Source organism: Neoarius graeffei, chromosome 17, assembly GCF_027579695.1.
Source record: "Neoarius graeffei isolate fNeoGra1 chromosome 17, fNeoGra1.pri, whole genome shotgun sequence".
NCBI lineage: Eukaryota > Metazoa > Chordata > Actinopteri > Siluriformes > Ariidae > Neoarius > Neoarius graeffei.
The window spans coordinates 53,329,425-53,354,813 of record NC_083585.1 but is presented as its reverse complement, the minus strand read 5'-3'; the positions used below and the strand labels follow the sequence as shown (position 1 = coordinate 53,354,813).

General features: G+C 44.0%; 1 protein-coding gene across 1 annotated transcript in view; it reads left to right on the top strand.

Moving 5' to 3' along the window:
* nbeab (neurobeachin b) overlaps positions 1-25,389 on the top strand; it is a 793,085-nt gene that overhangs the window by 231,824 nt on the left and 535,872 nt on the right. Inside the window, exon 23 of the mRNA XM_060943557.1 lies at positions 20,116-20,333. Coding sequence (XP_060799540.1) covers positions 20,116-20,333 — 218 coding nt within the window. The remainder of the gene's footprint in view (positions 1-20,115; positions 20,334-25,389) is intronic.

Sequence of the window (25,389 nt, the reverse complement as noted above, 5' to 3'; positions counted from 1 at the left end):
GAATGCATGATGCCATCAATGAAATGCAGCTCCCTGACACCAGCAGCACTCATGCAGCCCCACATAAGGACACTGCCACCACCATGTTTCACTGTAGGCACCATGCGTTTTTCTTTGTATTCCTCACCTTTGCGACGCCATACAGTTTTGAAGCCATCAGTTCCAAAAACATTTATCTTGGTCTCATCACTCCAGAGTATAGAGTCCCAGTAGTCTTCATCTTTGTCAGCATGGGTCCTGGCAAACTCTAGGCGGGCTTTTTTGTGCCTGGGCTTTAAGAGAGGCTTCTTTCGTGGACGGCATCCATGCATGCCATTCCTCTGCAGCGTACGCCGTATTGTGTCACAGGAAATAGTCACCCCAGTTTGGCTTTCTACTTCTTTAGATAACTGCAGTGAACTTGCATGCCGATTTTCTTCAACCCTTCTCATCAGAAGACGCTCCTGTCGAGGTGTTAACTTCTGTGGACGACCTGGACGTCTCTGTGAGATGGTTGCAGTTCCATCTTTCTTAAATTTTTGTACCACTTTTGCTACAGTATTCTGACTGATAAGTAAAGCTTTGCTGATCTTCTTGTAGCCTTCACCTTTGTGGTGTAAAGAAATTATTTTCTTTGGGGAATTCTGAAGAGACAAGTTGAGCATCACTCTCCATTCAGCATCCAGTCACTAAAAGAGGTCATTGTTGAAGAATGGAAAAAGATTGATGTTGCAAAATGTCGCCAACTTGTTCATTCCATGCCTAGAAGACTTGGTGCTGTCATTAAAAATCATGGAGGCCATACAAAGCACTAGATGTAGTAGTTTTTGTTGTGGGGTGTACTCATTTTTGCACCACCCTAATTTGAGTAAAACTGTAAAAATGTGTAATCTAAGTTTATATTATTAACCTTACTTTCACGTTATAAGTTAAACAGATGTTATATTAAACTTTGTCTTTTCAGCATTTTGGAAATTTGTGTTCATTGAGATATTGTTGCGGCACGGTGGTGTAGTGGTTAGCGCTGTCACCTCACAGCAAGAAGGTCCTGGGTTCGAGCCCCGGGGCCGGCGAGGGCCTTTCTGTGCGGAGTTTGCATGTTCTCCCCGTGTCCACGTGGGTTTCCTCCGGGTGCTCCGGTTTCCCCCACAGTCCAAAGACATGCAGGTTAGGTTAACTGGTGACTCTAAATTGACCGTAGGTGTGAATGTGAGTGTGAATGGTTGTCTGTGTCTATGTGTCAGCCCTGTGATGACCTGGCGACTTGTCCAGGGTGTACCCCGCCTTTCGCCCGTAGTCAGCTGGGATAGGCTCCAGCTTGCCTGCGACCCTGTAGAAGGATAAAGCGGCTAGAGATAATGAGATGAGATGAGAATGTTTTATAATACACAAATACAGATAAAGATAATGAGTGAAAAGGCCACACACATTCATGACATGTCCAACTGATTATGAACAAGCATACCTTTTGCAATTATTATTATTCTTTTTATATAATATATTTTGTGACAGTTTTCAGTATAATTGAGTCTGTGAGACAGTCAGTCAGGAGGCTTTCTGTGATTTCACACAGACTGACCCACAGATGAAGTGCACATCACTGTGGAAACGCATGACTGTGTACATGTATATGGGTGTATGGTAATGCCTGATAGGGATTTTGATGTCTTCTGATCGCGGCTTCTCATGGTTGCCTTGAAGGGAATGGAAGCTTTCTAGTTTATTGTTTGTGTATGAGTGTTGCCATTTCATTTGAGTGGTTTGGAGAGGTCTGGGCGCAGTAGATTAAATTAGTTTAGCGGTAAGCGTGAGTGTTTCTCCTCACCGCAACCCAACAGGCCTCCATGGAGCTCTGAATGAAATGCACAGAAACATCACTATCCTACAGTGGTGCTTGAAAGTTTGTGAACCCTTTAGAATTTTCTATATTTCTGCATAAATATGACCTAAAACATCATCAGATTTTCACACAAGTCCTAAAAGTAGATAAAGAGAACCCAGTCAAACAAATGAGACAAAAATATTATACTTGGTCATTTATTTATTGAGGAAAATGATCCAATATTACATATCTGTGAGTGGCAAAAGTATGTGAACCTTTGCTTTCAGTATCTGGTGTGACCACCTTGTACAGCAATAACTGCAACTAAACGTTTCCGGTAACTGTTGATCAGTCCTGCACACCGGCTTGGAGGAATTTTAGCCCGTTCCTCCGTACAGAACAGCTTCAACTCTGGGATGTTGGTGGGTTTCTTCACATGAACTGCTCGCTTCAGGTCCTTCCACAACATTTTGATTGGATTAAGGTCAGGACTTTGACTTGGCCATTGCAAAACATTAACTTTATTCTTCTTTAACCATTCTTTGGTAGAACAACTTGTGTGCTTAGGGTCGTTGTCTTGCTGCATGACCCACCTTCTCTTGAGATTCAGTTCATGGACAGATGTCCTGACATTTTCCTTTAGAATTTGCTGGTATAATTTAGAATTCATTGCTCCATCAATGATGGCAAGCCATCCTGGCCCAGATGCAGCAAAACAGGCCCGATCCATTATACTACCACCACCATGTTTCACAGATGGGATAAGGTTCTTATACTGGAATGCAGGGTTTTCCTTTCTCCAAACATAACACTTCCCATGTAAAGCAAAAGTTCTATTTTGGTCTCATCCATCCACAAAACATTTTTCCAATAGCCTTCTGGCTTGTCCATGTGATCTTTAGCAAACTGCAGACGAGCAGCAATGTTCTTTTTGGAGAGCAGTGGCTTTCTCCTTGCAACCCTGCCGTGCACATCATTGTTGTTCAGTGTTCTCCTGATGGTGGACTCATGAACATTAACATTTGCCAATGTGAGAGAGGCCTTCAGTTGCTTAGAAGTTACCCTGGGATCCTTTGTGACCTCGCTGACTATTGCACGCCTTGCTCTTAGAGTGATCTTTGTTGGTCGACCACTCCTGGGGAGGGTAACAATGCTCTTGAATTTCCTCCATTTGTACACAATCTGTCTGACTGTGGATTGGTGGAGTCCAAACTCTTTAGAGATGGTTTTGTAACCTTTTGCAGCCTGATGAGCATCAACAACGCTTTTTCTGAGGTCCTCAGAAATCTCCTTTGTTCGTGCCATGATACACTTCCACAAATGTGTTGTGAAGATCAGCCTTTGATAGATCCCTGTTCTTTAAATAAAACAGGGTGCCCACTCACACCTGATTGTCATCCCATTGACTGAAAACACCTGACTCTAATTTCACCTTCAAATTAACTGCTAATCCTAGAGGTTCACATACTTTTGCCACTCACAGATATGTAATATTGGATCATTTTCCTCAATAAATAAATGACCAAATATAATATTTTTGTCTCATTTGTTTAACTGGGTTCTCTTTATCTACTTTTGGGACTTGTGTGAAAATCTGATGTTTTAGGTCATATTTATGCAGGAAAACAGAAAATTCTAAAGGGTTCACAAACTTTCAAGCACCACTGTATGTGTGGCTTTTTGACCCCATATGCTTTCATTTTTGGTTCTTTAGTTATATACAGTATATTAATTTTTATTCTATCCACATTCACTGGATATGAGCAATCACGCGCTCTGACTGGCGACTCTGTTACTAGGATATCAGCTGATATACTGTACTGTGAGGAGAGAAAAACAAAACGGTGGCGCGTGGCGCTGAACCAACCGAGGATGAAATGAAAACTTTACTCGAAAACAACACCACAAAAAATAGAAAAAAACCCAAAACAACAAAATATGGAATAAAAGTATTTGATGGTAAGAGCATGTCTTATTTTTTAGTTTTTCAAGAATTATTATTATAGCATTTTTCACAAATTGCTCCTGCCATTTCGCCGGTTTGTTCACATTCTCCATCTTTAAGCATTAAAATTTGTTGAATTTTTTTAGACTGGTTCAAAAGCTCAAAGAAGTGTGAAAATTACAGAACTGAAATGTCCAAGGAAGAATTAAATAAATGTCTAAAGCTATTCTATACCTTTGCATGACAACAAGACGGCACTTTCTACAAAAAAACAACACTAAAGTCAATTCGTGCAGCCATCGATAGGTTTTTAAGGAGTCTGACGAAGCGGAAATAAGTTTGTTGGACATTTTCAACAAAGTTTTTTTTTTTTAATTGAATTTGCAAAAAACAAAACAAAAAAAGTTCTTTTTTAAAAAAAAAAAAGTTCTCCTCCTGTGGGTTCACCACCCACAGAGGTAGCAGTAGGGGTTTGGTGCAGTGTGGATTGGGTGGCAGTCGAAGGCAGGGGCCTCGACGACCTGATCCCCGGACACAGCGGCTGGCTGTTGGGACATGGAATGTCACTTCGCTGGGGGTGAAGGAGCCTGAGCTTGTGCGGGAGGTTGAGAGGTACCGGCTAGAGATAGTCGGGCTCACCTCCACGCACAGCTTGGGCTCTGGAACCCAGCTCCTCGAGAGGGGCTGGACTTTCCACTTCTCTGGAGACGCCCGTGGTGAGCGGCCGCGGGCTGGTGTGGGCTTGCTTATAGCTCCCCAGCTCAGCCGCCATGTGTTGGAGTTTACCCCAGTGAACGAGAGGGTCGCCTCTCTGCACCTTCGGATTGGAGAGAGGGCTCTTGCTGTTGTTTGTGCCTACGGGCCAAATAGCAGTATAGAGTATCCGGCCTTCTTGGAGTCCCTGGGAGAGGTACTGAGGGGTGCTCAGACTGGGGACTCCATTCTGCTACTGGGGGACTTCAATGCTCACGTGGGCGACGACAGTGACACCTGGAGGGGCGTGGTTGGGAGGAACGGCCTCCCCGATCTGAACCCGAGTGGTGTTTTGTTATTGGACTTCTGTGCTAGTCACGGTTTGTCCATAACGAACACCATGTTCGAGCATGGGGTGTCCATAAGTGCACGTGGCACCAGGACACCTTAGGTCGGAGGTCGATGATCGACTTTGTAGTCGTTTCATCTGATCTCCGGCCCTATGTCTTGGACACTCGGGTGAAGAGAGGGGCTGAGCTGTCAACTGATCACCACCTGGTGGTGAGTTGGATCCGCTGGCGGAGGAGGAAGCTGGACAGACCTGGCAGGCCCAAACGTATGGTGAGAGTCTGCTGGGAACGTCTGGCCGAGCACTCTGTTGGGGAGGTCTTTAACTCCCACCTCCGGGAGAGCTTTTCTCAGCTTCCGAGGGAGGCGGGGGACATTGAGTCTGAGTGGACCATGTTCTCTACCTCCATTGTGGACGCAGCTGTTCGGAGCTGTGGCCGCAAGGTCTCCGGTGCCTGTCGTGGCGGCAATCCCCGAACCTGGTGGTGGACACCGGAAGTAAGGGATGCCGTCAAGCTGAAGAAGGAGTCCTATTGGGCCATGTTGACCTCCGGGACTCCTGAGGCAGCCAACGGGTATCGGCAGGCCAGGCGTGCTGCAGCTCGGGCAGTTGCGGAGGCAAAAACTCGGAACTGGGAGGAGTTCGGGGAGGCCATGGAGAAGGACTATCGGTCGGCCTCGAAGAAATTCTGGCAAACCGTCCGGCGCCTCAGGAGGGGGAAGCAGTACTCTGCCAACACTGTTTACAGTGCGGGTGGGGAGCTGTTGACCTCGACTGGGGACATTGTCGGGCGGTGGAAGGAATACTTTGAGGATCTCCTCAATCCCTCCGTCATGTCTTCCACTGAGGAGACTGAGGCTGATGACTCAGAGGTGGACTCGTCCATTACCCAAGCTGAAGTCACTGAGGTGGTTTGCAAGCTCCTCGGTGGCAAGGCACCGGGGGTGGATGAGATCCGCCCTGAGTATCTCAAGTCTCTGGATGTTGTGGGGCTGTCTTGGTTGACACGCCTCTGCAACATCGCGTGGCGGTCGGGGACAGTGCCTCTGGAGTGGCAGACTGGGGTGGTGGTCCCTCTTTTTAAGAAAGCGGACCGGAGAGTGTGCTCCAATTATAGGGGAATCACACTTCTCAGCCTCCCAGGGAAAGTTTACTCCAGGGTACTGGAGAGGAGAATTCGACCGATAGTCGAACCTCGGATCCAGGAGGAACAATGCGGTTTTCGTCCTGGTCGCGGAACACTGGACCAGCTCTATACCCTTCATAGGGTGCTCGAGGGTTCATGGGAGTTTGCCCAACCAGTCCACATGTGCTTTGTGGATCTGGAGAAGGCATTCGACCGTGTCCCCCGTGGTATTCTGTGGGGGGTGCTTCGGGAGTATGGGGTTCGGGACTCTTTGCTAAGGGCTGTCCGGTCCCTGTACGAACGGAGCAGGAGTCTGGTTCGCATTGCCGGCAGTAAGTCAGACCTGTTCCCAGTGCATGTTGGACTCCGGCAGGGCTGCCCTTTGTCACCGGTTCTGTTCATAATTTTTATGGACAGAATTTCTAGGCACAGCCAGGGGCCGGAAGGAATCCTGTTTGGGAACCACAGGATTTCATCTCTGCTTTTTGCGGATGATGTTGTCCTGTTGGCTTCTTCAAACCAGGACCTTCAGCATGCACTGGGGCGGTTTGCAGTCGAGTGTGAAGCGGCTGGGATGAGAATCAGCACCTCCAAGTCCGAGGCCATGGTTCTCGACCGGAAAAGGGTGGCTTGCCCTCTCCAGGTTGGTGGAGAAGTCCTGCCTCAAGTGGACGAGTTTAAGTATCTCGGGATCTTGTTCACGAGTGAGGGAAGGATGGAGCGTGAGATCGACAGGCGGATCGGTGCAGCCTCCGCAGTGATGCGGTCGCTTTACCGGTCCGTCGTGGTGAAGAAGGAGCTGAGCCAAAAGGCGAAGCTCTCAATTTACCGGTCGATCTACGTTCCGACTCTCACCTATGGTCATGAGCTTTGGGTAATGACAGAAAGAACAAGATCGCGGATACAAGCGGCTGAAATGAGTTTCCTTCGCAGGGTGGCTGGGTGCTCCCTTAGAGATAGGGTGAGAAGCACAGTCACTCGGGAGGAGCTCGGAGTAGAGCTGCTGCTCCTCCACATCGAGAGGAACCAGCTGAGGTGGCTCGGGCATCTTTTTCGGATGCCTCCTGGACGCCTCCCTGGGGAGGTGTTCCAGGCATGTCCCCCCGGGAGGAGGCCCCGGGGAAGACCCAGGACACGCTGGAGGGACTATGTCTCTCGGCTGGCCTGGGAACGCCTCGGTGTTCTTCCCGAGGAGCTGGCCGAGGTGTCTGGGGAAAGGGAAGTTTGGGCTTCCATGCTTAGACTGCTGCCTCCGCCACCCGGTCCCGGATAAGCGGAAGAAGACGAGACGAGACGAGACGAAAAAAGTTCTGTTTCTCAAAATCCAGTCATATACGGTATAAGCTCTACGTTCTTCATGGTAACTGATATGAAATGACATTTAGTCTTATTCCAACAGGCATTAGCCATCGCGATTGCTTTTTGTCAATTTTGATGCCAAAAATAATTGCGAAAATATATTTTCTCACACTGTAAATTAGAGCAGGTTAAATTGGGATGTTTGGTGCATCATGTCACATCAACTTTATGTAAAGCTAAGGTCTCATATAGCTGGAATCATCCCATGGTAGACGATTTTGTGGCTTCTGGGGGTCAACCAGCATGCATTCCGGGCCCTTCCATGAGAATACATGAGAGCTGTGGAGCTACCTTGACAACCCGGAGGGCATGGTTTCCATCCCCAGAAAGTTTGGTCATATTGAAAATTGCAGTGGGTCAAGCACTGGATGAATTCATCAGTCGCAAATGTGAAGGCATCCGTGAGAATCCTTGAGGCGTACATGAGGCTTATGTGGGCTACCGGGGATTACCATAGCATTCCATCACAACCACTGAGCTCAAAATGTTCATAGAACAACATTCTGCAGAAAGTGAAAAAATTGCCAAAAAGTTTGGGCGTGGCTTATACCGTACTGCAGTCATGAAAGCAATATACACTACTGTCATTACCGTAAGGCCATATATCACTATACGTCGTCGCCGCCATTGGCTTTATTGGTGTCTTCCGTCACTACTGTCACGGCTACTGTGACTTCATTTGCATATTTACTCCACACAAATTTATGCAACGGATCACCTCCAAAATCTGCCAGAATGTCCATGGTCGGCCCCAGCCACGGTTCTCACAGATCAACCAGCGATGTGTAAGCTTAGCATAATGTGGAGTACAAAAATGAGTTTTCGCATGCTGAGAATGTAATTCAGCTCAGAAAGTGTCATCACATGGCTTTATGTCAACAAAAATATGACACTTGATTAAACCAGTCATTTTGAGAGTTGAATCTCGCTGGAATAACCTTTTTTAAAAATGTTGCTTTTTGTAAAGTCTTATATAGGTGTCGCATAGCTTTATAAATATCATCCTGAAGAAAAATTGTTCCCAAATAGTCACACTTTATTTGAAGTGTTGCTACAGGGAACCTTTATAACACATTTATAACTGTGTATAAATCATTAATAAAACCATGTTGAAGAATTTCTGAAAGGCCTGTGTCAAAACTTTCTCTTACATGTAAGATAAAAGACAGAACAAGCCTCAGTCATCATTAGGGATTGAATGATTGAGATTTTTACACAATGATTTTTAAATAATGGTTTTATATTCTGTATAATTGTTCATTCATGTTGAAGAGCATTAAAATGATTGATTTCACTGTCATATGGGCTTCATAATGAAGTGAAGTTGTATTGAATCGCTGCTTTAATAATAGCTTTAAATGCAAATGATCCACCAAAACACCACCGTATCAGCATTAAATTCAGTAGTCTTAAAAGACATATACAGTTCATACAACTTGATCGGGCGGTGGTGTAGTGGTTAGCACTGTCGCCTCACAATAAGAAGGTCCAGGTTCGAGCCCCGTGGCCGGCGAGGGCCTTTCTGTGTGGAGTTTGCATGTTCTCCCCGTGTCCGCGTGGGTTTCCTCCGGGTGCTCCGGTTTCCCCCACAGTCCAAAGACATGCAGGTTAGGTTAACTGGTGACTCTAAATTGACCGTAGGTGTGAATGTGAGTGTGAATGGTTGTCTGTGTCTATGTGTCAGCCCTGTGATGACCTGGCGACTTGTCCAGGGTGTACCCCGCCTTTCGCCCCTAGTCAGCTGGGACAGGCTCCAGCTTGCCTGCGACCCTGTAGAACAGGATAAAGCGGCTACAGATAATGAGATGAGATGAGATATATATATATATATATATATATATATATATATTTTTTTTTTTTTTTCAAATCATGACTTAAACTTTCATTGCCATATCATGGCAATGCTTTATTCCCTCGAATCCTCCCACTCATATCCATGTTCCATGTGCAAGCTGTTATTTTCCCGCACTTCTGTTGGGCATAGTGAGCAAAAAGGGGTGTGGCCTGGCATGTTCCCACACTTGGGGTCCTAAAGTGTGTGTGCTTCTCTCACTCTCACATATTCTCTCTCGACTGTCTGACAGCAGAGCAGGAGCAATAGAAAGCAAAATCAGCACTACTGTGGCCTTGTGTTTAGTCATCTAATAATTTGTATAATTAACTATTTGTATTATATTTCTAATAAGTATTTACTACTTCACCCTTCCTATTAACTATTCCATTGCTTTCCTTTTTATTTACTTTGCTCATTTTGGTTTCTCTGTCTCTAACTGCAGATCTAGTTTTACTGTCGTGAAAACCGTCCTTCCACTGTATACAGTCGCCTGTATTTAACAGGCGACTGCTTGATACACAGCTGGTTATCATGGCAAAATGCCATATGCTAGTCGATTTCACCACCCCCAAACAACTGAAATCTGAACAAAATTGGGATCCGTGTGTACTTTGTCAGTCAGACACTGGCGAGGCATTACAGTGTCCTGAAAACTCTACTACTAAGAACAAAAGAGGAATTGGGTATATTACACTGGCAAATGATCTCCTCCAATTCAAACAGCTTGGTATTTTCCCACACCAAATTGATCTAGACAAACTTGATGATGGAAGAGGCTTTTATGACACACTATCCACCAATACGGCAAAGTGGCACAAGTCTTGTCGGTTGCAATTCAATCAGAACAAAATCAAGAGGTTGAAAAAAGCAACGTGTGAGGAGACAAACCATCATTTGCTTCTTCTTCTTGTCGTACCCGATCAGCTGGCAGTAAACCAGTACAGGATGAGCAGCCCGTGTGTTTTTTTTTGTAATGAGGCTGCTGGACCTGAAGGCCTACATGAGGCAGCAACAAAACAACTTGATGCCAAAGTTCGACAGTGTGCACAGCAGTTAGGGGACACTGTGCTGCTTGCTAAGTTATCTCCTGGTGACATGATAGCACTTGATGCAAAATACCACCTTCCTTGCTTGACCAATCTCTACAACAGGGCAAGGGTCAGTGCACGTGACAATGATGATGGTGAATCTCAACTTCATAGCGTAGCCTTTGCAGAACTGGTGGCTTTTATCGAAGACTTACGCAATGACGAATGTGCTCCTGTGTTGAAACTAGCAGATCTGGGAGAACTTTATAGAAAAAGATTAGAGCAACTAGGCGCTCGCTCAAGTAGCCGGGTCCACACCACCAGGCTGAAAAATTGGCTTTTGTCTGCGTTGCCAGATCTGCAAGTAAATTCGCAAGGTAGAGACACACTCCTTGCATTCAAAAAGGATGTTGGCAATGCTTTACTGAAGGCATGTGATGGTGATAGTGAGGCCCTTTGCTTGGCCAGAGCTGCACAACTGATCCATAAAGATTTGTTTGCGGATAAATTTGTTTTTGATGGCTCCTTTCACCCTGAATGCCAAAAAAACTCTGTGCCACCTTCGCTCCTGACACTCATTGGTATGATACTGGAAGGGCCCAGTATAGCACATCAAAGCCAAATGAACAACTCAGTGGCAGCTCTATCAATTTCCCAGCTGGTTGTCTTCAACAGTGTAAAAAATACAAGGACAAACAAAACAACATCTGTGCGTCATAACCGAGATCGAGAAACTCCTCTTCCTTTGTATATTGCACTGGAAGTTCATGGGGTAACTCGAAACAGAGGTCTCATCGACATGCTCTATAGTCTTGGCATGTGTGTCTCGTATGATCGCTTTCTGCAGGTGTCTGCTGACATGGCTAATGGCGTTTGCCAGCAATTTCACATGAAAGGTGTTGTGTATCCACCTAAATTGTGCCAGGATGTGTTCACCACAGCAGCAGTGGATAACATAGACCACAACCCTACTTCAACCACAGCCAAAGACTCCTTTCATGGTACCTCTATCTCCCTCATTCAGCATCCTTCACATGATTGTGAAGGCACAGATCGTGGCATAGTAGTACTACCTGATGTGCCAACTAGATCAATAGCACCATTACCACAGCAATACACCAATGTTCCTCCTGCTTTTCTTAAAACAAAGCAATTCAGCTTGTCAGCATTATGTGAACCAATGCAGTCATCAGAGCATGCTGTTCAAGCAGCTAAACATGAGGAATATGAATGGCTGAAGACTGTTGTTGCTGCAATAAAAAAACAAGAGTTGGATGCTGATGAGTGGGTTTCATGGTCAGCTTACCATGCTGACAGACAGAGAAGCATGATTCCTCCCCCAGCCATCATCTCTCTTATGCCACTTTTCACAGAGTCCGCACATTCCATTGCCATGATCTGTCACTCCATGAATGTGATAAAGGCAGCAGTGCACCATGTTAATCCGAATCAAGTGCCTGTAATCACTTTTGATCAACCACTATTTGCAATAACAAAAGAAATCCAATGGACCTGGCCAGATAGCTATGGAGAATCACACTTCGTCATTATGTTTGGAGGTCTCCATATTGAAATGGCAATCCTGAAGATGCTTGGTGAGTGGTTGGATGAAAGTGGTTGGACCAAAGCACTTGTTAATGCAAGAATCGCAAATTCTGGAACGGCAGAGTCATTCATTAAGGCAAGTCATGTTACCAAAACCCGTCATGCTCATCAGGTCACAGCTGCCAGTCTCTGGTCTCTTCTCCAACAGGCCTATGAACAAAGCATACTTGAGTCCACAGTGCCATTTGAGGAATGGTGCCATCAACAAGCCAAATCAAGTGTCCAGTTTGATTTCTGGCTTAAGACATTGTCCCTGGAGATTCACATGCTCTTGTTTGTGAGGTCACTGAGGCAAGCTGACTTTGAGTTGTACAAAGAAATACTGACACTTCTTCTGCCTTGGATGTTTGCCCTGGACCACACCCATTATGCTAGGTGGCTCTCAGTCCATCTAAGAGATATGTGTCTACTTCATCAGACACATCCAGCGATACATTCACACTTCACAGCTGGGCGATTTGTTGTTCAGAAGAGCAACAAGTCTTTTTCTGCCAGAGCGATAGACCACTGCCATGAACAAAACAATGCAGCCATAAAAGGTTTGGGTGGAGCAGTGGGACTCACTGAAAACCCTGCTGCATTGCGTCGGTGGATGTTTGCTGGGCCTGAGTTAGCCAGGCTTACATCAGAGTTTGAAAACCAACAGAATGTTTTAGAGAGAAAAAAACATCATGATCAGTTGGCAAGTGTTCAAAAAGCCTTCATGACTGATGTTAATTCTCTGACACAAGTCATCGATGGAATGGGAAACCCTTTTCTGGAAACAGGGCCCGATCTTCTTGTGCTGGATAGCAGAGATCTTGCCCATCCTGCTGTGGTTAACAGTGTGAGGAGAATTGAGGCCTTGGGTAGTGAGCAGTATGAAATGTTCAAAAAGGAGCGTCTGATTGAATGCACTGTTCCCATTACAGACACTCTCTCTAAAAACAAACTTCCATTGTTTAGATCTCCACCACCTAAAATGCAGTCAAAGCACAAATTTCAACTTGCTTTGCTCAAGAGTGGTTGTAGCCTCTTTTCCCGTCTCTACATATCATGTCAAACAAGGGAGGGGGATCTGGACAACTTTTTCAGCCATGAGAACCAGCCAGTACCACCATCCTTATCTCAAGGTGGCGCACTGAGACAGGGTACAAAATCTGATCTTGTACATTGTCTGACGTCTGTGGATGATAGTGTGTCTGAAACAACTATTGGTCATGTAGATGCTGTCGTCATTGATGGTGCTGCAGCTGTGCACATGTTGAAACCAGGTACCGTTAAAACATTTCAAGACTATGCAGACAATGTTTTTGTACCATATATAACATCGCAGTTGAAAGATACAAAACGTGTTGACATTGTTTGGGATGTTTGCCAAACAAACAGCTTGAAAGCTATAGTCCGACAGATGAGGGGGAAAGGGACAAGAAGGAGAGTGGAACCATGTACACACATACCAAGAAACTGGAAGGATTTCTTATCTGTTAGTGAAAACAAAACAGAATTGTTCCACGTTCTTTCTGTTCAAATTGCTGCCATGGCATTAGCTCCTGGCAAAGAAGTATATGCCACAAACGAAAAAAAATGTCCTCAGCTCTCCTGTTGACTGTGATGTAAGTAATTTGGTTCCATGCACTCAAGAGGAGGCAGATACAAGGCTATTCCTTCATGTGGCAGATGCTGCTAAAAAGGGACTTAAGAATGTGTTAGTTAGAACAGTGGATTCAGATGTGGTCGTCTTGGCAGTAGCTGTATTTCAGAAAGTTGACCTTGAAGAAATGTGGATAGCCTTTGGAACTGGTAGCACTTTCTGCTATATTGGCATCCACAAGGTGGTTGCTGCTCTTGGTCCTTCCACTAGCGATGCTTTGCTCGCATTTCATTCTTTCACTGGCTGTGATACAACATCAGCATTCTGTGGCCGTGGTAAAAAGACTGCTTGGGACACGTGGCTTGTGTACCCAGAAGTCACGGAGGCTTTTCACGAAATGTTGCAAATGCCACAAGAACTGAGTGACCTGTCTTTGTCACAGCTGGAACGCTTTGTTGTTCTCATTTATGACAGAACAAGTGCATGTGTAGGTGTCAATGAGGCACGGAAACATCTTTTCACATGAAAGTCAAGATCGTTGGAAAACATCCCCCCTACACAAGCTGCTTTGAGACAACACATCAAACGAGCCATGTATCGGCTCATGTATGGAACCTTGCCTTGGTTATTAGGCCCCAGTTGCCAAGTCCTTCAGACTGGGGATGGGTTAACAGTGACGATGGATGGCAGCCACTTTGGACAACACTACCTGAGGCCTCACAGTCGTGCTATGAGCTTTTGCATTGTGGTTGCAAAAAGGGCTGTTGTGGTCACTGCAAATGCAAAAAGGCAGAATTGAAGTGTACTGCCCTTTGTGCATGTTCTGGAGACTGCAATGATTAGAATACTCACATTAGGCCTGTATCACTTGTATCACTCATTTGGAAGTCATTTTACAATTGCAAAGTATATACTGCTTGGCAATATGCTACAAAATCATAAAAGTTGTTGAAATTGACATAACACATCATATATTTTAGAGTGACCTTCATCTTAACCTTGACTTCTAAGTGTAATATCACTATAAATGGACCCTCATGACCTAGAAAAATGGAAATCCACATGTAATTGCAATTTTTGTCACACTTATATGATAAAATGCCCTTTTAATCCTGTCCATTGAAATTGCACATAACAAGGGTCGATGACCTCTAAATGACCTCCAAGGTCAAACTGAGAGTGCCTCCAGATCTTAAATTAATTGTTATGCCCTGGAGAACAAACCCTGAAAGTTTCATGCTTTTATCATGTTGTGCACAATTCTTATGTTGATAGGGCCTTAACAGCTCTACTACATGCTTCTGTATTGGAAATCACAAAATGGGCTCAGGAATATTTCCAGAGAACATTATCTGTGAACACAATTCACCGTGCCATCCGCCGTTGCCAGCTAAAACTCTATAGTTCAAAGAAGAAGCCGTATCTAAACATGATCCAGAAGCGCAGACGTCTTCTCTGGGCCAAGGCTCATTTAAAATGGACTGTGGCAAAGTGGAAAACTGTTCTGTGGTCAGACGAATCAAAATTTGAAGTTCTTTATGGAAATCAGGGACGCCGTGTCATTCGGACTAAAGAGGAGAAGGACGACCCAAGTTGTTATCAGCGCTCAGTTCAGAAGCCTGCATCTCTGATGGTATGGGGTTGCATTAGTGCGTGTGGCATGGGCAGCTTACACATCTGGAAAGACATCATCAATGCTGAAAGGTATATCCAGGTTCTAGAGCAACATATGCTCCCGTCCAGACGACGTCTCTTTCAGGGAAGACCTTGCATTTTCCAACATGACAATGGCAAACCACATACTGCATCAATTACAGCATCATGGCTGCATAGAAGAAGGGTCCGAGTACTGAACTGGCCAGCCTGCAGTCCAGATCTTTCACCCATAGAAAACATTTGGCGCATCATAAAACGGAAGATACGACAAAAAAGACCTAAGACAGTTGAGCAACTAGAATCCTACATTAGACAAGAATGGGTTAACATTCCTATCCCTAAACTTGAGCAACTTGTCTCCTCAGTCCCCAGACGTTTACAGACTGTTGTAAAGAGAAAAGGGGATGTCTCACAGTGGGAAACATGGCCTTGTCCCAACTTTTTTGAGATGTGTTGTTGTCATGAAATTTAAAAATCACCTAATTTTTCTCTTTAAATGATACATTTTCTCACTTTAAACATTTAATATGTCATTTATGTTCTATTCTGAATAAAATATGGAATTTTGAAACTTCCACATCATTGCATTCCGTTTTTATTTACAATTTGTACTTTGTCCCAACTTTTTTGGAATCGGGGATGTAAATAATAAGTGCTCCATAGCAATTTATTTTTTCAATGCAGATAGGCTCCAGCTTGCCTGCGACCCTGTAGAAGGATTAAGCGGCTAGAGATAATGAGATGAGATGAGAGATGAGTCATTTGACATTGTGCGAAAAGAGAGGATTGTTCATTGCAGCACAGCTTTCGTAAAATGGGATTTCCAATACACTCATGTTGGAAACCATAAAAAAAACCCTGCTATAATATTGTAAAATTTTGATTACTGTAATCAGCATAACCGCAGCAAATCACTCAGATCAAAATGGTTGCAGTAATTCACTGTGATTTACAAAGCAGTCTGATTTTACAAATAATAATAATGATGTCTGTTGTATTGTTGTACTATTCGATATTCATACTGTGAAAGCTGTAACATGTATATAGTAGTGTATACCTGTATATAGCATGACCCATGTAAGCAGCGTATGGGTCAAACGCCAAGAAATGAGGCGTATTTTGTCCAAAATTAAAGTCCTGTGACGTACAGGGCGTATGTGTGAAATTTCTGTCGTGTTCCTGTGGTGTATCTGGGGTTTGTATGGGGTTCGAGGGACGTAAAGTTATGGCGTACTGAGGTGTATGCATGGCGTATGATGCGTTGCCGCGGCATAACCATTTTGTTGCTTTCATTGGCATGGCGTTTCGTTCTTACATGCGACGTTGCTGCTGTGTACCTGTAGAATATCTGCAGCATTCACTGGTGGGTATAAAAGAGGGCCCCATGCTGCATTCGTTGTCATTCGTCACAGTCAAGAAAGCATCATGCCAGCAAAGAAGTCAGGACCCAAGAAGGGCAAAGGAAGAGAGAAGACATCAGCCGCATCCACCCAGCCAGCCCCGGAGCCACCTTCGTTGTCAGACACATGTCAACCAAAGCATTCGCACGGCGTCATAGGTGTTCGAGCAACGTTTCCGCTGCATCACTGCTGCGTAGCTTTTGTTTTTACGGCGTACACGTGACGTATGTGTGACGTATCAAATTTGCTACATACCATATGTGCTATGGATTTTTAAGTGCGGACTTAAAAATACGCCACACCCTGGTGTACAAGGAGATCAGGTTACACATCCTCGAGTATTACCTGCGTAAGCTAGCGATGCTGTGACGTTCCTTTCTTACTGCCATGTATCCTGATACGCCGGACATATGCAAGGCTGAAACGCCAACGTGTGACTCAAGCATTAGGCACCACTTTTAACTTGAACGTTAACTTTGTTATCGATTTCCATTTTATGACCTACAGCGCCCTCCACAAGTATTGGCACCCCTTGTTAAGATATGTTCTCAGGCTTCTAATAAATTCATTTTTTAAGAAAATAATATCGGACAACAATGCAAAGAAAGAGAAAAATCCAACCTTTAATTCAAGTGCATTTATTCAGTGGGAAAAAAAATCCTACATTAAGAAACAATTCTTTTACATGAAATCATGCGTGCCACAATTATTGGCACCCCTGATGTTAATACTTTGTACAACTCCCTTTTGCCAACAAGACAGCACTTAATATTCTCCTATAACATTTCACAAGATGGGAGAATACAGAGAGAGAGAGAGAGAGAGAGAGAGAGAGAGGGATATTCGACCATTCCTCTTTGCACAATCTCTCTAAATCATCCAGAGTCCTGGGTCCTCTCCTATGCACTCTCCTCTTCAGCTCACCCCACAGGTTTTCAGTTGGGTTGAGGTCTGGGGGCTGAGATGGCCATGGGAGGAGCTTGATTTTGTGTCTGGTGAACCATTTTTGTGTAGATTTGGCCACATGTTCAGGGTCATCATCTTGCTGAAAGGCCCAGCGACGACCCATCTTCAGCTTTCGGGCAGAGGCCACCAGATTTTGATTTAAAATGTCCTGGTATTTCAAAGAGTTCATGATGCCATGCACCCTAACAAGCTTCCCGGGGCCTTTGGAAGAGAAACAGGCCCACAGCATCACCGATCCTCCCCCATGCTTCACAGTGGGAATGAGGTGCTTTTCCGCATACTCATCTTTTGTGATGTATTCGAGTGTCTGTTGCCAAAAAGCTCTATCTTGGTCTCATCTGACCAAAGCACACGGTCCCAGTTGAAGTCCCAGTACCGCTTAGCGAACTCCAGACGTTTACGTTTATGCTTGTAAGTGAGAAAAGGCTTTTTCCGTGCATGCCTCCCAAACAGCTTGTTGGCGTGTAGATAGCGCCTGATGGTTGTTATGGAGACTTTGTGACCCCAAGATGCTACTCTTTGATTCAGTTCTCTAACATTGAGCTTTGGAGAACTTTTTACTTCTCTTACCATCCTCCTCACTGTGCGTGGTGGCAAGATAAACTTGCATCCTTGTCCAGGCTTGTTTGCCACTGTTCCAGTTGTTTTAAACTTCTTGATGATTCCTCTGACTGTAGCTATGGGCAGATGTAGGCGAGCGGCTATTTTCTTGTAGCCATTGCCTGACTTATGAAGGTTGACACACATCTGCCTTACTTGAATGGTGTGTTCTCTTGTCTTTCCCATGTTGAAGAGTGGATAAGAGAAATAGACCTCTGTGTCACATCATATTTATACCCCAGGGAAACAGGATGTGATGAATTACTAATTAAAGGTTCCTAGATACTCTGATCAACTTTATAAACTACAGTAGAAATGACAGAAATGCTTCAATTACTTTTAATTTCTAGGAATTGTTATGGGTGCCAATAATTGTGGAACAGGTGATTTGATGAAAAATAATTATTTCTTCGTCAGGGATTTGTTTTTTAATTCACTTGAGTTAAGGGTTACATTTTTCTACAATTTTCAGTGTGAGATTATGCTTCTGCAATAAAATTTGAATTTATTTTAAGGCTTTTAGCACATCTTAACCAGGGTGCCAATAATTGTGGAGGGCGCTGTACATTATCAAGTCAGTACAAACACATTTTAGAGTCCAAACGTTTGTTTTCCAGCACAAAATTAAATGTTACAGAAAAATAAAGTTTGTATCTGAGCAGCGTATTCCATAAGAGAACACGTTTCAGATGAAAAAAGAAAACATAATGAAGGCTGCTGGGTTTTGGTGCAAAATGAAGACGCGAGTGTGACAGTCAAAGTGTCCAGAAGAACTGTGGCTGGTTCTGGAAGATGCTCAGTAAAACCTACAGCTCATTTCCACATAAAACTGCACTCACGGGCGGCACGGTGGTGTAGTGGTTAGCGCTGTTGCCTCACAGCAAGAAGGTCCTGGGTTCGAGCCCCGGGGCCAGCGAGGGCCTTTCTGTGTGGAGTTTGCATGTTCTCCCCGTGTCCGCGTGGGTTTCCTCCGGGTGCTCCGGTTTCCCCCACAGTCCAAAGACATGCAGGTTAGGTTAACTGGTGACTCTAAATTGGCCGTAGGTGTGAATGTGAGTGTGAATGGTTGTCTGTGTCTATGTGTCAGCCCTGTGATGACCTGGCGACTTGTCCAGGGTGTACCCCGCCTTTCGCCCGTAGTCAGCTGGGATAGGCTCCAGCTTACTTGCGACCCTGTAGAACAGGATAAAGCGGCTAGAGATAATGAGATGAGATGAGAACTGCACTCACTGGACCTCAGACTGCTTTTTTTTTTTAAAGCAAAGGGTCGTCTCACACCAAATATTGGCTTTTTTTCATTTATTATGGCTTATTGATTATAGTATTTTTTTTTTAGTGTTGAAACATTTAATTTAATTATTTTTAAGCCATTTTTGGTCGGCAGCACTTCTTTACATGTGCCTAAGACTTTTGCACACTACTGTGTGTGTATACAGAGAGAGAGAGAGAGAGAGAGAGGATATTACATGGTTGCGTGAATTTTTGAAGTTTATCTTCGAGTGGTGGATGTACTGTAGATATCACGAGTGAGTGATGTGAACAAGTGAAAATATTTTCAACTCGAGAAGATAAACTCCATATCTTCGCATCACCATGCCATGTTCTTGATATTATATGGACACATCCACAAAAAATATGCAAGTTCATCAAAATAATTTTAATAATGAGCCGGTTCGCCATTTTGACAATGTGCATCTAGTCAGTAGGAAAACACTGGGCGTGACATCATCAGAGTGAAATATAGGGAAATATGTCACTCAGATCCACAATGTATTTCATATGAAAAAAAAAATAGTTTTTCAACACGAGAAGTTAAACTTCACATGTTCAAGTCATTGTGTGATTTTCTTTTTATTATATAGACACATTTACAAACACAAATTACCCAAATTTATCAAAACAATTCATCGATTTCCTCACGTGGTTGCCGTTCTTGATGTCCTGTCCCAGATGGAGCTCGTATGAAAAATACAAGTGGCATATTTCACAGTAAAACACTTGTGTCTATATAATGTAAAATATCTAATAAAATATCTAATAGACTCAATAGGAAATATAAACTGAACTAGAACAATTGTGAAATAACAACTGTCACCAATTTTATATATATATATATATATATATATATATATATATATATATCTTTGTCCATGTACGTGACTGAGAAATTGTTTTTCTAGGATGTCCATGGTAGAGCGGGTGGACTGATGGACAGGGACGTGCGGGTGGACCTGGGCTTCAGGGCCATGCCCATGAGTGAAGAGCAGCGGCGTCAGTTCAGCCCAGGTCCTCGCACCACCATGTTCCGCATCCCAGAGTTCAAATGGTCACCGATGCACCAACGCTTACTCACTGATCTGCTTTTCGCTCTGGAGGCAGACCTGCATGTGTGGAGGAGGTCAGTCTGCATTACTGCACACTCTGATACAGTTTAACATGCAACATGGTTATTATAATGCGAACGCGTCACTCATTTGAGTGGAGTTTGGTGTTTTTATTTTGAAAACTCAGAACTGACCTTTGATTCTATTTAATTTATTGCTTTAAAGGAGAACTGAAGGCAATTTTTTATGATCAAAATTCTCTCTCATTTTATTAAATATACTGTACGAATGCATTTTTGATCGCTATTTTGTCGCTGCTATAGCAAGTTATGAGTGTTTGAAATATGCTCTGTAATATATCAGTCCGTATGTCAAAGCAATGGCCGTAAACGAGATTCGTTGAGACCTGTGCGAGACATCGTAGGACGGAAGTAAAACGTACAGCGGAAATCAAAGTGACCAACCCTGTGTCCGAAATCACTCACTTGTTCACTACTCCCTACTCCCTATATAGGGAATTACTATATAGAGGACTATACAGTGAGCTCATTGGTAAAATGAAAAAAACACTTTCGGACACTATTCCATCATGCTGGTATTTACGTCATTACTGTTGCACAATTAAAATGTGCCAGATCAGTCAGCGGGTGGGTTTCCAAAATAATAAACACATGCATGTATTTTTGTGATAAATCCATATTATACTGAGCGCATTTCCCACATTAATCAATACAAAGTACCTGCAGCTTTCAGTTCTTTTAAATCAAAGCTGAATACTTTCTTCTTTGCTGCTGCCTTTTATTCAATCAAATTTGAGACTGATTTCTTTCAGCGCGACCGCAATGCATGATGGAATATATTGCTTTGGTTAGTGACCATCATTGTACACTACTTTTCATGATGCACTGTGGGATACTTTGAGTGCACTATATAGGGTGTAAATAATCCTCACTAAGGTTTCAGACAGCACTATAAAATGGCGTCCTCACTATCTAGTGCCCTATATAGTGAGTAGGGAGCGATTTTGGACACAGGGAAACTGACCAACATCTGCCAACATTGTCAAAAGATGCGCGCCCTCTTTCGAATGCTGACGTAATTAAGCCGGAAGTTTTGTTTGTTTTGATAGCAATCAGGAAAGTTTGAAAAAAGTAGGCAGTAATCGTCATTTAAACTCGTTTTTGTGCAATATTTCGTTTGGAAAACAGTTTTCAAAATGGCGGCACTGACACCTGGATGACACTTGATGTTTCGAAGTCTCGCACAAGTCTCGTGAAGATCGCGCGGATAAGCGACGCCTGCCGTGGACCAAACGAACTAAATTCAACACGGCTAAAAACCGAATAGGCCGATAAGTATAATATTTAATTGCAATTCGTTGCCAAAACGAGTCATGATTACTAAAACTAGGCTACTAAAACCGAAAACGTAATTGAATAACACATTAATTAAGAAATAAAGCAAATTTGAAAATGACTTCAGTTCCCCTTTAAATTCCAATTGAATTCTCTGGATGTTGATGTTACAATTTCCTTTCAGTTGGGTTTCTCATTTAAGCATTTTCTTTCAACATTATTAATTTAACTGTTCTTTGGGAACCTTTAAAACTCCATTGTGGAGCTTTACATCAGCGTGTCCCTGTCAGAAATGGTTCCAAGGAGTTATCTATATAATAAGCGGCAAAGTTTGTTTGTTTGTCCTGATCTTACATCGCCGTTTCTCAACAGATTTTCACCAAATTTGGCAAGTAGGTCTGGGGATTGACCCAGAATTTTGCAGATATAAACAAAATTCATGTACCAGCCCCAGGGAGGTCCCTGGGGGAGCACAACATCCACCCACCCCCTCCCTCAATGCCTTTCACGTTACATTTATCAACACAAACTCTCAACAGATCTTCACTAAACTTGGCATGTAGGTACAGGAGATGGCCACAATTTGGCAGAACTCAGAAATTCCATATTTGGGCCCCAGGGTGTCCCTGGTCAGCCTTTGGGTGGTGGATGTTTGGATTTTTGTTTGTCTTGGGTTAACATCACCATTTCTCGATGGATCTTCACCAAATTTGATATGGAAATCTCAGTGCAACCCAGAATTTTGCAAAACCCGGGCAACGCCGGGTAACCTGCTAGTTTATTCAATAAACCTTTCAAGAACCCTTCAAGAGTTGTCTTTGTTTTCTAAGAGTGTACCAACGACTAATACAGTTCAGCTAAGTTTAAAATGGCAGTTGACAGGTTTGAGGTAATTTTAATAATAATAAAAAGAAACAATTATTTGGAGTTTGTATTGCATGCATGCCAAGTTAATATGTACGTGAAACTATGAAGAAGAAAAAAAATCAGGTTCTTCATGGGTTCTTTAATGGTTAATTGGATAATTAAGGGTCGTTTTCTTCTGAAAAGCTTTCTCATACAACAAAACACTGTTGTAAAGTCAAGTCAAGTTTATTTGTATAGCACTTTTAACAATAAACATTGTCGCAAAGCAGCTTTACAGAATTTGAATGACTTAAAATATGAGCTAATTTTATCCCTAATCTATCCTCAACGAGCACGCCTGTGATGATGGTGGCAAGGAAAAACTCTCTCAGACGACATGAGGAAGAAACCTCGAGAGGAAGCAGACTCAAAAGGGAACCCATCCCCATCCGGGGAACAACAGACAACATGACTATAACAATAACAGTCCTAACATAAAGTCAGCCTCGTTGATGCTATAAACCCCCCACCGATGGAAACCCGAGCGCAAAACTGTTCACGACAACCGCAGTCCCAAAGTCAGCAAGTCAACTGCAGTCCTTAAGTCAGCAAGTCAACTGCAGTCCCCAGCCACAAAAGCACCACTGCCAGAGCGTCCTCCAGGCGCGACCCCCAACTGTCCATATGGGGCCGCCCTCCACAGGAGTGATGCGATGAGACTCCAACCAGACACAGGGCACCAGGATGGATCAGGCAGGTCCGAGGAGCAGAAGCGGTCATGTACCTCAGAGGGACAGATTTGGGGGGGGGAGTTAAAGTACATTAAACTCCTGATCAATAATGAGTTCATTAACCATTAGCGCTTTAGATGTAAGAGATCTAATATTTAATAGCCCCACCTTTAGATCAAAGGTGCTGGCAGCAGCTGTACAGTCAGTCTGATCTAATTTTATATTGATTAGGTTACTGGAACAAACTCTCTGAATATTTCTACCTTTTTGTTGAGCTCGGGAAACAGACACAGTCTCGATGTAGTGGACCCTGAAGGCCAATTTATGCTGACAACCCAGTCCTCGCAGATGGCATCGCAGATGGCGTCTGTGAAGCCCCCCCCCCCTTCGCAGACGCTCTGCGCGCACCTCCCAAAAATTGTGACCACCGCAGACAGCCTCGCAGACAGCGTCGCAGACAAGAGGGCTCTGATTGGTCCACTCTACATCCGCTGTACACGCACTTCTGCTTCCCTACTTTCCTGGTTTGTGTTGTTTTCACGACCGCCATTTTTAAAAACACGAGCGAAGATGGAGCAGCACGAAGAGCGGTTGATCGAGGAAGTACGTACATCTATACGACTCCAGTTCTAGTCATTATAAGTAACCGGAGGATAAACACTCCACTAACCACACCCACCAACTACTCCTAGCGATTTCGTGACTTCGCGCCCCCTTGCGTTGTGGCGGTGAATAACATCACGTACGCCTATTACTCCCTGCTCAACGATAAATTACAACTGTCTGCAAAAAGCTATCTGCGAAAGCCTTGTCGCAAGAGCATGCAGAGGCCTTGAGTGACGACTCTGTGCAGCTAGCAGACAGTCAGTTTAGCCTGTTCATCTGCTCCCTGGCCTTGGCTCTGGATTGTCAGAAATTAACTAGACCTGTTCTGAGACTATGACCTATGCTGCAAGAAATGAGAGCAGCACCTTCCCGAGTGGGATGGATACCGTCCCGCCCTAACAGGCCAGCAGTGCCCTCAAAATTAGCCCAATTATCTATAAAGCCCACACTGTTTTCAGAGCACCACCTGGACAGCCAGCAGTTCAGCGACCATAACCTGCTGTAAGCTACATCACCATTGGGATGGGGCCAGAGCATACTACAGCATCGGACATCGCCTTTGCTAATTTAAACACCTCTACAAAGTTACTCTTAGTAACCTCAGACTGACAAAAGTGTATATCATTAGCTCCTGCATGGATAACTATCTTTGAGAACCTGTGCTTGCCTAGGACCCTAAGATTACCTGCTATGTCCAGCACCCTGGCTCCCGGTATACACCTGACTAAAGCTGCTGGTGCCCCTCAAGGCTGAGCTAATTTCACGTGCCGTATGATAGAGTCCCCTATAACCAGAGCTCTTTTAGATTTCTCAGCGGGTGCATCACTAAGGAGAGCAAACCTGTTTGACACGTGATGCGGAGAGGAGTGGTTTCCCCGTGGGTGAGCCTCAGCAGTAGCTTTGGCTCTACGCTTATGCCACCGAGTCATCACCCATTCGCCCCACTGTAAGGGCTCTAATGCCGGAGTTGGGGGATTACTAACTCCACCTAGGGCATCCAGACTTTCCCTTACAGAAACTACACCGTTCTCATTCTCACTGACCTTCTCTAAAGCCTGGACACGCGCTTCTAGCACTATTGTTAGGGTTTTGCTGGGATTCGAACCTGGTTCGTTGGTGTGATGATCCAGCAAACCCCCACTAGGCCACCAGGGGAATGACTCAAATGCAGAGGCGTGAGGCGGAAGTAGAAAAAGTAACAAAAGGTTTATTTATACTATGTACACTATATACAATCTAGGGCAAAACAAAAAAACAAAAACAAAGAGTATAATTCAAAAAGAAAAAGGCAAAAATGCAAAAGCTCAGAAGATCCACAAAACACAGTACAAAGGAAACTGGAGATAAACATAACAGCACAAAGACTCCGTGACAAGAGGACTGAACTCAGGGGTATAAATACACAAACTAATTAAGGACACAGGTGAAGATAATTAGGACTAACAGGCAATTAACAAAAAAAAACACAAAACACAGGAACAGTGGCAGCCTCTAGAGGCCAAAATAAATATGACACGAAAAGGAAATAACAGCGGCCTCTAGAGGCCAAAACAGTCCAAGTCCTAACAGGACCCCCCCCTCTAGGAGCGTCT